Source organism: Physcomitrium patens, chromosome 19, assembly GCF_059467195.1.
Source record: "Physcomitrium patens ecotype Gransden chromosome 19, ASM5946719v1, whole genome shotgun sequence".
NCBI classification, from domain to species: domain Eukaryota; kingdom Viridiplantae; phylum Streptophyta; class Bryopsida; order Funariales; family Funariaceae; genus Physcomitrium; species Physcomitrium patens.
The window spans coordinates 4,925,845-4,939,669 of NC_143428.1; the positions used below are offsets into that span (position 1 = coordinate 4,925,845).

The window sequence follows — 13,825 nt, forward strand, 5'->3', positions numbered from 1 at the left end:
TCTAAAAAAACATATGTGATTTAATTTCCTTTGGCCTTCAAAGACACCTCCTTTAGGCGCACACCGTATCGTTCTAGAATCAAGAGAATGAGTATCCAACGTATCTACTTCCGCCTCTGTTGCTAACAGAATTGCGAGCTATGGATTGAACGCGGTAAATGATGCAATGAGATTGAGATGAACCTCCGGCGATGGAGTGGGGCGAGTTGCGAAGTGAGATGCACGGCATGGACGAGGGAGTAAACAGCGTTGAAAAGGGGAGCGCAGCGCAGGAAGCGTGGGATCCACGACACGGGCGGTGCGAGAGAATACCGCCACTTTCTGACTTTCCATCACCTTCATCATCAGCCCTACCTTAGCCTGCCCTCCTCGGGGACTCTGTGCCCAGATTCTGTGTCTCAACTTTAGCTTCTCAGCTCGAATTAGGTTGTGTCTCAGTTCTGCTCTTGGATCGTTGCGAGGTCTCGGGAACCCACTACTTGCCTTCTTCTTCCCAGGTATGTAGAAATTTCGAATTGATGTGTTTTCGATTGGATTCTTTTGGGTTGTCGTTTTTCGGCAAGTGTTTCCATGCGGTTGCTTGCGGTCTAGTTGTGGATTACGAGTTGATTAGCAATCTAAGACTCAGAGGAGTTGCGTTAGTATTTTGTGTTTATTTTCGTGTCGTAGCTCTTGTCATCGTTTGTTTGTTTCTTTGTGAGCGGTAACTGTGGGCATTGAGATCGTGTCTTACAGCAGAAGATGTTGAAGAAGTTCTTGTAGAATGTCTAGGGTGTGTTCAAGATGTATCTGTTATTTGAGAGGATTCTTGATGAGGATAGTAAATGTTGGAGGCAACTAGCTAAGCAAAGGTTGTGTAACTTATCTTGTACTCAATTTAAACCTACTTGTCACGAACATCGCTCAGATTCTTGGTTGGCTACTTGTTGGTTGCGGAATTCTGTTGTCTGAGCATTTTTGGAGTCATTTGCAGATTGGAGGGAGCTAGGGTGCCGTGGACTTATTTTCAGAGTTGGTGTTGGCTAGTTTCTGGATAAAAAACGTGAGCAATCAATATGTGTCTACCGTGCTTCTGGTGCAGCGACGACGACTATGACTACAGGAGACCTAGATACAACCCCTATCCACCCTCGTCACAACCATTCTTTCCACCCCCACCGCCTCACCACCATCACCCGCTCTCTTCACAACCATTCTTTCCACCCCCACCACCCCACCACCATCACCCACCCTCGCCACCGCCTATGTTTCCACCTCTGATGCCTGAAGCTCCTGATCATCACCACGGCCACCACCATCACCCTCACCACCACGACCAATCTCACCACCACCACCACATGCCTCCGCCAGAACATCACGGAGGTCACCATGGCCATCACCATGGCCATCACCACTGACCAGCCTAAGCATCAGAGGTGCACTGCTCCATTCCCTCATCAGAATCTCGTCCGTATTTATCATCTGTTGGATTGTGCTATAATTTCGCAACTGCATGTTCAGATTATCGACTTTCTGAATCATCTGTCGGTATCAATCGCACGCGCTCTGAAAAAAAAGATCTGCGTATGTTTCTCAGCTAATTCAATAAAGTACATGACTTAAATTGAATACTGTATGCAATTCGTAAGAGGAGTAACCTCTCTACATGTCGTAATGAAAGGCTATTTTTTTTCTTCCTTACTCTTGCTCTTGCTTGAATGTTTGAGTTATTTGCAATGGCATTTCTAAAAACAAAATTGTTTGAGAATGGTTTATGCTCAAGTGAGATGTTTGCCTCATTCGCAACCAATGTGTAACGTGTGTGAGTCTATATTACATGTGTGAGTTATATGTTCTGGTACAGCGCGCTCTTAACCCTGCAGGACTACAGTGCAATCTCCAATTCTTTGAAAGGAAATGTACCCAGCTGATCCGCAGTTTTCGTCAGCTTCGTTTGTAAGAATGTCTCCAAAAATTAATGTGTTTACCAACCTCCCTCATATTCTCGGGCCCACCGCTTAAGTGTTTGTCAATCTTCGTGAAGATGCAGCGGTGTGATACTTGAGAGCATTCTTTTGAAGTTTGCCGTAGTGGGTCCGTCTTTGCTCAATCCTGGATTGCTCAACAAGAGACAGAAACCTGCATTTTCCTCCATGATCAGTGTTGCTGTCGGTGCAAAATTAGACCCTAGATCATTGCGGTTAGAGTAAACACCACCTTCGTGGTTATTTTCAACCAGCTTCTTTACTCTCTCAACTTCGCTATAGTATTTACTTGTAAAGTTACCCCTTCACAAACTACACCTACAGCCTACTAGGTGACATTCTCAAATGCTGAAACTTCGGCGCACCATGTACGAGGCTCAGAATAAGATAGGCATTGATGTCTGAAAGGTGCAGGTGTAGCACTGATGGGTTCCAGATGGATTCGTACTTTGCCAGCTGAATTGAAAGCTCGCACGTCCATGATTTGTCCCTGCAGTGTACGACTATGTCTGTTAGAAAATAAGTTCTTACTCCCATTTTGTTTCTTCTTCTGTTTCCACACACGCATTCAAGCGGAGCATCATTTTTTAACACTGTAGAGCGTACACCAAACCAGAAATGGACGGTGGTGCAAATGTAGTATATCATTAACTTAGCAACAAAGATTGTATCAAATTAATGGCTATTATACAGTCAAGTTAAACGCATGGTTATACAGTATATTAATAGAAAGTTATACACTTGCTTTTGTAGAATGATTCCTGGCTCAATTCTTCGACCCCAAGTTTATCATTATTCTAAACCCCGATCACATCAAAAAGGTCTGAAATGCTCCACTGTTCCACCTTCAGAAAGTTATATAAAAATCTTGCGTGAGAATCATTTTTGAAGGTTTCAAAAAAGGTGTGAGATACTGTACATTTTGATATATTTATTTATTTGTTTTACTTTATGATATTTCACAAACGTAGGGTCACTCTACGCCAGTTGCATTTGCAGTGCTGAGTCCGAGAGATAAGGCAGTCTGCAAAGGATATGATGCCCCCAACATGCCACTCAATTCGTGGCAGGACCCCAATTACAAGAACGTGCCATCAACCAAACGCCAGACCTGCCCCTACCTCCGTCTGTCTCGGGCACCGGTACCCGCATGCGGGAGGGCCTGGCACCTAAACCCGCTCCTTCTTGGTTTCAGAAGAAGCACTGCCCCGCTTCGGTGAATCTTGCTTCCCCTCTTCGATCGTGGATGTCGCGATTGAATCGCGGCGCTGCTCACACCTCCGAGCTGCGCGGTAAGAGATCATTACCTCTCCCACCCATTAGCCGTACATCTCATATAAATCCATCGCGAAGGTGGGGTGCGGGGAGGAGCTGTACTTTCTTAGATTGGGTGGAGACGGGCCGACCTCCGCGCTGCAGGTCTTGCTCATTCTCTGCTTTTGCATTCAATACCCACTTGCCGGTAGCGTATGTTTATACTGCTTACGCGTAGCTCTTTACAGATCTCATGGTGTATTGCGGGATGGTCCCCTTTGTGTATCCGAGTCATTAGATTTTGGGCTTGTGACTGTCGTGTGTCGCTTGCTGCGGTACGGACTTGCTGCTGTGGGTTTGTCGTTGGTATAATTGGGAGTTGGGTTTTGTTTGGGAGAAATGTTGAGGCAGAGGTGCATCGAAGGGGATGAGGGTTGTGTGTTTCAGTCTTTGTTCGGAATTTGGATTGCTGATTCGCACCCTTGTGCATGAGTTGGTTAACACGAGGTTGTGTAATTAGTGAGGTCGTGTAACTCTCATCTTAAGTTTGTGCTGCCGCAGCGCTTTTGTCTTCTTGGACATGCGGCGGACTTATTTGGCGAGTGGTCGTGTTGTTTGTGGGTGGTGCAGTCACATGTGTGACAGTTGGGGTGAAGGTGGGTTCCTCAGAAGGAGGTGTGCTTGAAGGGGAAAGGTGCAGTTCCTGTTGAGATGGTTGTGCGAGCTGGAGCTTGCACTCAAGTACATTAAGTTGCAATAGAGAGCAAGGAGAGTGCAGCCGAGAAGGTATACCACATTCCCGATCATATTGCATGACTCTTTCGAGGGAGAGTAGTCAGAAAATGTCTGGGGCATACATTGTTTCTTGCTTTGCTAGAGAGGTTGTAGTATCAAAAGCGTTTCTGATTTTCACTCCCTCTCCTCGGAGCTATTCCATCCCTTCGCAAGGATAATCGTTCACTGGTCTGTCAGCAATGGATAATCTGAAACATCCTAGTCTGAACAGTCCTAACTCCCCCTGGATGCCTCAATTCGAAAACATATTGAGGCATCAAGTTCTCAGTTCGAGATGAATTATTCCGAGACAAGTCTAGGGTTACAGTAATATCAAGAAATGAGATGTTCCTGGCATGCAGTTTTCTTTTCCTGGCTGTGCATCTTGCCAGTCTCTTTGGCCACAGGCATTACTGATTGCTTTTAGATTTATTAGCTGCTTTATATCCTAGTATCATAGTTTTGAGACGATCTACGTAAAATGTAGATATTCCAGATGTAGGTAATTGTCGTGATTGTATTTAACTGGCCTGTTAATTATAGGTTTTTGACAACATATAAACATGTGAGTACATCTAGCCTTGGTTCACAGCAGCGCTTGACAAATGTAGTGGGAGTATATTGGTTAATTTTGCATTCGTGAAGCAATGTAGTATTTGAAGTGATCATTTTGAAGTGATCATTCTGAAGTGATTTGAAGTGATCATTTCAACAGTGATATTAGGATCCAGGCTGGACTTTGGATTGAACCGTATGTCTCAAAAGATGAGATTCTTTGGACCTAAGGTAATCCATATCTACAAACTCACTTGTTTAACATCTGTCCTGTAATCTTCTTGTAAAATATTGCGAGTCTCGAGTGTTTAGATTCTACCAGCAATCTTTATTCCATCTTGTTTAGTCATGGACTAATTCACTTTATACCAATCACAGATTACCATAAATTTTCTGCTAATTTCTCAAAGATGCAAACTTTCATTCAGTGAGACATAAGGTCTAATGGAAAAGAAACTGATGTTTGAGACTTATAACTATTATGATAAGACTGTAATTACAACTTGGAAACAGTAAAATCCCTTTTTGACAGCAGTTAATCTCACACGCAGGTCCATGATCCTTCCCTAGCCGCAAAGGTAGAATGTATTCCCTTCCGTTTGCTTCTTCGTATGTAAATGAATTCTGATAAAACTGCTTTGATGATACTGATATTTATAATACCGACAGAGTTGAGTAAGTTTCGCTGTGCCTAGGAAACCATTTTCTTAGAATGACGTGATGGCTGCCTCAGGATGCAATGTTCAAGCTGGCTCGTGAGCAGCACCGACGAGATGTTTGCAATGCTCGACTGCAGGTACCAGATAAAGTATGCCCATTTCAAGAAATTTGGATCTTTAATAAAATTCGATGAAGGAAATAGCAGGCCAGACGTGTTTTGGTTTGCACTTCATCCTTTCATCCAACGAAGGAAAGCTGCGGTGAATTGAATGTTTCTGTAAACGAATCTAATTTCTAAGAAAACCGAAGAGCCAGTGGACTGTATAGGTCTGTAATGTGCAGCTTTGTCTAGCCAAGTTCGCTCATTGGTATCTTGGTGAAACATTGGTAGCCTTTGTTAACTACCAGTTCTTTTTATCAATACTTTGCCTTCAGCATGTGTGTAGAAGCATGTTTTTAGGCTCGCAAGGTAGCCGAGTCGGGAACTAACCTATGGCTTCAAAATTTTCAGGATTTAGAGAAAGAACTGCAGATGTTCTCCGAAGAATTTGGCAGCCGATTACACGACTTACGGTTTGTTGCAATCCTCTTCTGCTGAGTTCTTTTGCCAAACATCAGCTACTTCAGTAGCATTTGCCACACGCTTTACTGTCTCCTCAATAGGTAAATCCATTTCTCTTGAGGTACATTTGTAAACCATAAGTCACCTTACAAACTTCGATGTGCATGCAGCATTTCTATGAAGGAGGTTTTTCATGCTGCGCCCGAAATGAAAACTTTCAGTGGTAGTCCCGACGAAGCAAAATCAGAGGGACTAGATTCCAACAGTCATGACCTCGAGTGAGATCTACTGAAGAATATATATGCCACACTAATCCCCTACTTGAGCCCATCTTTACATGCCCGTCTAACGTTACAAAATATGAGGCGAGTTGCATTGGGATCTCGTACTTCTCCTCATGCGTTACTTGTTGCGCGAGGATTTCTTGCTGTAAGATAGACTAATTAGAATAAGAGGTGACATACTCCTAATCTGCATTGACTCTACTTGTGGTCTAAATCAACCACTATTTAATGAGATTTTCACTGCATTCGTCAACCTTGAACTTTTCTAAAAAGAGTCGATAGCTCTGGTATTAAACACAGAGCTATGGACGAGTCAGTGACACTAACACAACGTAACATACTAGTAATAGGGTAGGAAATTCTTAAATTAGAAAAACTTGAACTCTGCAAGGTGTGCATTATTCATCCGTGAGCATACGATTATCAACCTATACAGCTGGAAATCACAAGCGTGTTACTCAGATACCTTGGCGGCACGACAAGCCCTTGAAATTTTTGAATTAATAAGTCAATTAGAATCTCTTAAATAACTGATAACAACCAATCGTGCCTTACCATGTCATTGAAGCTGAATCCCACCATCCACTCCTCGTGCAACTTTAATAAACACATCTTCCAATGTTGTGTCGGAGAGACCCCACGCTTGAATGTGCAAGCGATTCTTAGCTTCTTCAATACCAGAGAACACTGTCGCTACTGTTACTTCCGTTTTTGGTAACTCGAACTTTTGTGTGCCTGACAGGCCGTAGATTTTGTTTGCATTAGGTGAGAGCGACTTTGCCAACGCAATCACCTCAGATTCCTCTTCCTGAGGTGTCGTGATGGTCAGCACATACAGACCTCCATATCTGGCAGTAAGCTGTACAGTTAACAATTCCCATTTTCTGTGAGTTACAGGTGGTAGATAAGCCACTTTGGCATTAGCCGAAGACAAAATTCATATCCTTAGACATTTCTCAGCAAATTTGAACGGCACAACAGATGATCACCTCTTTAGCATTGCCAATACATTGCAGCTCGCCGTTAACAAAGATTCCGAGACGGTCACACAAAGCTTCAGCCTCCTCCATAGAATGGGCTGCAGTCATGTGGAGTAGACGATTAATGTAAAGTACATCTCCCTACAGTTCAATACGTAATCGGTATATGGAATTAACAGAAGCTGACTGAAGTGCGGGATTGAAAAAAACGAGTTAGCCTACTTGTCAGGATTATTGCACGGTCTTGCTTGGACTGCTTCACCACGTTCCAGAGGTTGTAACGAGATGCTGGATCCAGGCCAGTGCTAGGCTCATCCATGTAGACCACCTGTAAGTTGCGTAGTATCAAAAGTACAACCCATACGTTAAAACTGAACTTGTTTAAAATGGGGGTCTTAGGAATTTGGAGGTGCTCTACCAGTGACTAGATTATGGTAGTGTTTCAAACGCCGTTACATCATTATATGCAGTAAATTTACAACAAGAAAGCAAGGTATTAATTCCGAAGTTGGCAGAGCAGATGCTTACCTGTGGGTTCCCAATGAGAGAGATGGCAACACTAAGCCTCCGCTTCATCCCACCAGAATACTTCCGACACTGCTTATCCCCTACTCCATTCTCGAACAGATTGACACTTCGTAGTGAACTTTCAACAGCCTGCACATGGCAAACCAGCAAATCCGCGTTGTTATCAACGCCTATTACACAGCATTCAGCAATCTCTGAATGCACAAACACTGCCCAATAACATTATACAAGATTGTGTATTGAGAGACTCACAAGCCATAAAATTCATTGGAAGTGCATTACAAGCTTTCAAAACAAGGACTAGCTGCACTCACATTGGTGAGTTCTGTCCCTTTCAAGTTCTTCAAGCGGCCGTAGAACAAAAGATGCTCCCGCCCAGTTAATTGTCCCCATAGCAAACTTCACAGGAAAAAAACGTGTATTGTAAGATGATGAACTTCCATTGATATTGAATTACCAACCGACTACATAATCATTGATTATCACTGAAATCCATAACTGCCACGGGGCCGAGAGGTAGGGGAGAAGAGACATACTCATGCTGAGGACAAACACCCATGCACGAGTAAATACGATCCATGTCTGTAACAATGTTCATCCCTTGTATGTAAGCAGTGCCAGCAGTTGGCTTCAAAAACCCAATCATCTGCAATCAGACATCAAATCACGTTGTTAACCTCCACAAACCAAATTAAATTGTGCTTTCATATCACTCATTCGCTGTACAATTATCCATTCAAAGTGGGATGTGTGATTGAAGACAGTTAACAGAAAAGTGAGGAGGGCACCATGTTGATGGAGCTCGTCTTGCCTGCGCCATTGGGCCCCAGAATTCCAAAGCATTCACCCCGCGGAACAGCCAAAGAAAACCCTCGCACAGCGTACTTGGGTGGGTTCCCATCTCGAGCAGGGTACACTCTCTTAAGATTGTCACATACTATTGGGTAATCCTTGCTGGGATTGGCAGCCAACTCCTCCGCCACTTCTTTCTGCCGCATGTGAAAGCAATTCAAGATTATAGTCGATGATCTTTCTGCGAAAGTAGAAATTAGCTTGAATGATCTACCAGCCAACAATCAAGAAACATCTAAACTATATGATTTAAATTCTATAAGACTAATGGGGGTAAGGGTTTTCTAAGGAAAATGATGAGCAGGGAAGATGCAACTAACCTCTCTAGCGACGTCTGACCGTTCGGTAACCTTTAACCCCACTGATCGTTTGTCTCCTTCGTCGATGTGCGTTAAAGATTTCGAGTTGGCAGAGAAGTTGCGAGACAATCTGCGGGAGCTTGTGTGGTTGGAGCTTGCGCTCATAGCGCCTTTGGCTTTGCTGCCTTTACGTTTGAACTTCAAGAAGAACAGGGGATGTTTGTTCAATCCACTTGCAGATGCCACCACTTGGTCCAAGTACAAGTTGAGTAGCATAAAAACAACCCACTCGATGAACAAGATAATCAGAACCGTTCGCAGTCCATTCTTTTCGTCATTAAGGTCGCTCCACTGCATTCCCTTCGAGTTCTGTGTCAAACCCATACATTAGCTACAAATCACAAACCACAACGCTTTTAGGCAGCGGTGACAACAATAAATGATCCTGTGGATCAAAAACAAACTTGTAAACTTGCTGGCTCGACTCTTACCATGTAGACTCCCCGAAAAGAATACTCGGCAAACTCATAGAGTCCACGATACGTTGCAAATGCAGGGATGATCTGCAATGCGGTAATGATCTTTCCTGCCAGAAGAAAAATGTAGAGAGATATGTGTCATCAATTCCGAAAGATATTGGATGATATGTTGATAAAGACTATCATAGCAGATGGACTGAACTCAAATGCAACCGTATTCAACACCGAAAAAGCAAGCCAATAAGAAATTGCCCAAGTATAACCAAACATTTACGAGCTACATAGTTAATGGAACTAGGATGCAGAAACTTACTGTCTGTGTTCAAGTCTACAACAAAATTCTGGAAGAAGAAAGCTCCTAATAATCCGGATCCAAATACGTACAAATAGCCGAAGGCTGTAATCGAATTGAGTAGATGAGCAACTCCACTTGGTCAGAGTTATGAATCTATAAATCGAACATCTTCCGATTACAAAATACGTGTGCCCACCTCAACTGAAAGACATTATGCTTGGTGTACAACAATGGAAGAGAACAATAATGAAATAAAATTAATCGTATTAAAACATCCACGATAAAAGGATCTGAACCAGATCACATCCTTGACACGTTCGCATAACAACACATGCCCAACATGGTAAACATGAGAGAATAAGGTCGATTGATGAGCTTACCTGTGGCCGTTCTAACATTCCGAAAGATATTGGACGCTATGAAGCCAAGCGAAATAATCATATTGATGTAGAGAAAGTAGAACAGAATTTGTAAGCTGTACGAATTCATTCTGAAGAATTTTAGCCCTACAAACCATAGAGACTTGGATTAATTTCCAGCAAGAAAAGATGCATTTGCGGCGCATTCGCAAGGACTAATGTATGCTAGTGGAAAATAATTGGGCATTGCATTGAGAAGATAAATGAGGCGATCAGAAGGAGAACAATGGCTTACCAATAATGGAGCCGAACACGATGAAGCAGATCATGTAAATACAGAATAGGACCAGATAATAGAAGTATGTGATAACCCAGTAAGCGCTATCGCCAAGTCCATGCATTTTCATCATCATGCGAAGATGATATTGCTTCTCGTACACAAGCGCGGTCAGAACCACCTGATGCACCAAGTTTACAAGGATTTATTATCGACCCAGACAACAAGGTCCAGTTCGGAGTACAAACTCGTCTATCAAGCAGAGATGCGGAATATGTCATCTGATTCAGAGATCCGATTCCCGAGAAAGGCATGCTTCAAAACAGAAATGAGGTCTTGAAGTAATAGCATGAATGGGAAACTTTGGTGGAAGCAGAAAACTGGTGATGCAATATATACTTACGGGAAACAGGAAACCCAAGATCCACATATAAAACAGAGGCCCGATGATTGATGAGAAGTCAAGGCGCAGCTGCGTGCCCACTTTTGGCATTTCTTTCACGAACAGTAATGGTAGTTCAACTGTTGGGCCCAACTTGAAACGCAAGAAGGCTTGTGCAGCCTAAAATTCCACAGCAGACAGAATAAGCCCAGCATTAGCGCACATGCCGTACAACTATGTATACACGTTCTATGTATCGCAAAGAAAAAGTAGAGAAGCAAAGCCTTTAACACAGAACTTGATAGTAAAATGCTTATACTTCAGAAATCAGAATCACAAGCCTGCACGGCAACGAAAACTCGACAGGAATCACTATATTGAAAAATTGGGAGAGAAACCGTTACCATGTTCAAGGAGCGAGTCACACGCATGAGAGACGGCGGGCCTCGAGACGTCCTGTTGGCAAAGGTTTCGTTATACCATATATTCACATCGAACCTCGCTGGGGTGGTGCGCCGGAAGTCGTAAGCTGCAACCACCACAGACACAACCCAAATACTCCCCTAAGCCTCAAGTACAGTAGAACGGTAGATGCTCATCAATTGCTGTCAGTTTCAACTGGTAATGGTCATACTCTACAGGGTTGATTTGCAAATTGCAAAAATATGACGACCAGGAGCTCCGAACATTCAACTAGACGAGATCAAAATAAATAGATGTTGCACCGCAAGGTTGCATTACCGGCTGGGACTTCGTTGACTTCTTTTCGTTCATTGCCCCCTCGGTAGCCTGCAAATAGCATGGAGTTCACCGAGGAAGCATTTTCGCGCCACAATGGCCTGGTTTCCAAGCATGCAAAATCTGCATCCACAATTTTCTTTCAGTGCGATGTTCTGAAGAATATGCTGAACATTTATAGCCGTTACTGACGCAGAAAGTCTCCTGAACTTCGCATGTACCCAAAGCGCTCTTAGGAAAATCGAATGACGGTAATTGATGATAACCTTTGCTGAGCTGAAATCCTCCGCCAACATTGACGGTGAAATTGAAGTTGTCCTTCGAGTTCGTACAATTGGGTCGAAGAATGTAGATAGGCCTCGGAGAGGTAAATGCCGACTCGAACAAAAGAGAGCCGATTGGAATGGTATCTGTACCCTGTTGACAATTCACGCCACGGCCACCATCGATGTTCGTGATCACATAAAGTACAACCACTACCTTCTTGAACCTCTCGACAAATCTTACACTAACAAAGATACCTCAAGATTTACGGTGCATAAAATCAAGTCTTACAGAACGCTCACCTCACTTAATTACGAGCATGAGAAGAAAAGGACCTAAAACATGACAACTGTTCTTATTCATGACAGATCATAAAATTCCCACATCCTAAATCCACACAGGATTACGGGAGATACGGCGAGTCCGCAAGAGTTCGAAGTTGAAATCGTACCGGTACAACACTGGAAAGAGAGTACGTCTGTGGATTGAGGAGGTCTAATGAACCAGTACCCAAAAGGTACCCCGCCAAGGCTGCAACATCCAAAAACATAGATGACACATCATAAGCACTTATGATCGACCACTTCCCCGCCCGAATTAAAGAACAGGGAAAACCTAGATTACCTCGAACTAGATAACAGCCCAATTCATTATGAACCAAACGAACAGAAACAAGCACTTACCATCGGCAGCGGTTTTGTTAGTCCCGGTGTAAGGAATTGTAGTAGCACAAGTATCGGCTGAACGACAAGAAGCATCCTGAGCCAAATCAGGATATTCTGTACTTCTAGTTGCACGGTACTGCGGACTTGGAACCTGCAAAATGGATGGCCACGGGTATGGTCTATCGATTCCACAAAACGGAGCTTCATCCGCATTAGAGAATTGTAGCCCACACTGCTTCGTTGTGCCGACCCCGTTCGAATTGGGCACGTCTTTGCAGCCGCACTTGAAGCGGTCGCCAATGAAGGAGTTGATGAGAAATTGCATCACTACAAGAAGAACGCACAGCACGATTGGGAAGGCCACCAGGCAGCAGTTTGTTTTCCAATTCCGTTTCTGCAAATTCACGGGTTGAATCAGAAAACTGCTTGCTTCACCGACAACATCCAGCAATACATCCCTTACTCGCATCAGGAGTCTACTCCCATCGCTTTCAGGCTCTTAATTTGAACTAGGTGAATCGAGACAATACTTTTCAAAGAACGGTTCACTTGACTAATTAAATAACTTTGAAATGCGTGGGTGTGTGTCTAATCAAAGCCCTCTCCACCAAAGACCATTCTAGATTCTAAGAGTGCGAGTTTGAACTCCGTCAATCGCAAATCGGTTTCCTCTCAGAAACCACTACCAGCAGTACCGTGATTTAACTCTAAGGTTGAATCTAGATCGCGACAACAATTTTCCTTCAGGGTATTATTACAAACACAAGTGAACCACCGCGGAAAAATCACCTGATACGTAAGATTCTTGCGGAACAGGGCATTTGCTTGAGCGGCATTGGAAGTGCGCCGCAGAGGCTCCTGGACTGGTCGACCCATCTCTGGGTCCCCAGTACCGCCACGGCTCTCAGCTGGAGGATTCATTCCCTGCCTTCAAAACAACCGAATCCTCCTCCAAAAAACTTTCACCGAAGGGATCGGCTACAGACAACGAAAACGTCGGACTGGACTAAGAACTCGATGCGGAGACAGGCGACCTCTCACGGTCCGAGCCAGTACAGAGCTCCGAGTTGAACCTCTGCTACGAACCAACTGACACATTCTCCGAACTGCGCAAGTGCGAAGCTGAGTCGCTGCACGCCTGCCCATGAAACACGACAACTTGCGCGACCGCTGTTTCGGCATGGTGCATCCCAGACGCGTCGACTTATCATCTTGCCCCATTCCGGGATGAGCGTTGCGGCACTTGCATCTCGGAGGCAGTGGGCCCCAGTGTGTCGAATCTCTCGCTTTGCTTCCCCTGCTCCCCTCGGGTACCACCATCACTCCTCCTCGCTGCCAGCTTCACAGCCACCGCGAGACAGCGATGGCGCCGCAACAAGCTCGGCCTCCACAATTAGTTGCAAGGGCGAGGGAGCTGGAAATCTTCTCTCTCACTCTCATGTTTTCAGTATGTATATATATATATATATGTATATATAGGTATATATGCATATGTATAATGAGGTTTTTACCACTTATTGTGCATCTGTTTTCTTACATGGTTGTGCTTTTTGCTAGTTTCATGTAAAGGTGGTCTTACGAACTTGAGTGCAAGTGTTTTTTTTTATTTGTTTTATTCTAGAACTGTACTCTTGGTAGTATATAGTTTTTGTTG

The 13,825-nt window shown here is 43.9% G+C and overlaps 2 protein-coding genes across 37 annotated transcripts; one reads left to right on the top strand and one right to left on the bottom strand.

The window, feature by feature from the left end:
* The first annotated feature begins 3,082 nt into the window (after positions 1-3,082).
* Positions 3,083-6,306, top strand: LOC112295921 (uncharacterized). Of its 36 annotated transcripts, none has more exons than XM_090244590.1 (7): positions 3,202-3,383; positions 3,780-4,004; positions 4,708-4,778; positions 5,099-5,125; positions 5,281-5,355; positions 5,719-5,780; positions 5,940-6,306. In XM_090244590.1, exons 3-7 carry the CDS (start codon positions 4,746-4,748, stop codon positions 6,049-6,051), a joined length of 309 nt encoding a protein of 102 aa, XP_090100716.1. In that variant the 5' UTR covers positions 3,202-3,383; positions 3,780-4,004; positions 4,708-4,745; the 3' UTR covers positions 6,052-6,306. The 36 variants fall into 36 exon arrangements, 35 of the variants coding, with proteins under 35 accessions (XP_090100713.1, XP_090100716.1, XP_090100721.1 ...); XM_090244595.1 differs by having other exon boundaries at positions 5,281-5,343; XM_024547963.3 differs by having other exon boundaries at positions 3,849-4,004.
* On the bottom strand, positions 5,852-13,373 carry LOC112295920 (ABC transporter A family member 8). The gene is made up of 19 exons (XM_024547962.3): positions 12,961-13,373; positions 12,190-12,565; positions 11,958-12,037; positions 11,509-11,659; positions 11,246-11,365; positions 10,909-11,033; positions 10,526-10,684; positions 10,141-10,303; positions 9,867-9,992; positions 9,505-9,588; positions 9,204-9,298; positions 8,734-9,081; positions 8,350-8,550; positions 8,098-8,207; positions 7,876-7,960; positions 7,562-7,690; positions 7,256-7,361; positions 7,043-7,131; positions 5,852-6,912 (listed from the first exon to the last, which is right to left on the bottom strand). The coding sequence occupies exons 1-19, from the start codon at positions 13,090-13,092 to the stop codon at positions 6,613-6,615; spliced, it is 2,979 nt and encodes a 992-aa protein (XP_024403730.1). The 5' UTR covers positions 13,093-13,373; the 3' UTR covers positions 5,852-6,612.
* Between the last annotated feature and the right edge of the window lie 452 nt (positions 13,374-13,825).

Excerpts from the sequence above, each read along its gene's own strand:
- LOC112295920 (XM_024547962.3), bottom strand. The coding sequence starts at position 13,092 with ATGAATCCTCCAGCTGAGAGCCGTGGCGGTACTGGGGACCCAGAGATG. Across the intron at positions 11,366-11,508 it reads AGGATTTCAGCTCAGCAAAG|ATTTTGCATGCTTGGAAACC; the intron begins GTTATCATCAAT and ends TTGTGGATGCAG. Across the intron at positions 9,082-9,203 it reads CTTTTCGGGGAGTCTACATG|AACTCGAAGGGAATGCAGTG; the intron begins GTAAGAGTCGAG and ends GGTTTGACACAG.
- LOC112295921 (XM_090244587.1), top strand. The coding sequence starts at position 3,115 with ATGCGGGAGGGCCTGGCACCTAAACCCGCTCCTTCTTGGTTTCAGAAG. Across the intron at positions 3,384-3,874 it reads GGCCGACCTCCGCGCTGCAG|GTGGGTTCCTCAGAAGGAGG; the intron begins GTCTTGCTCATT and ends GTTGGGGTGAAG.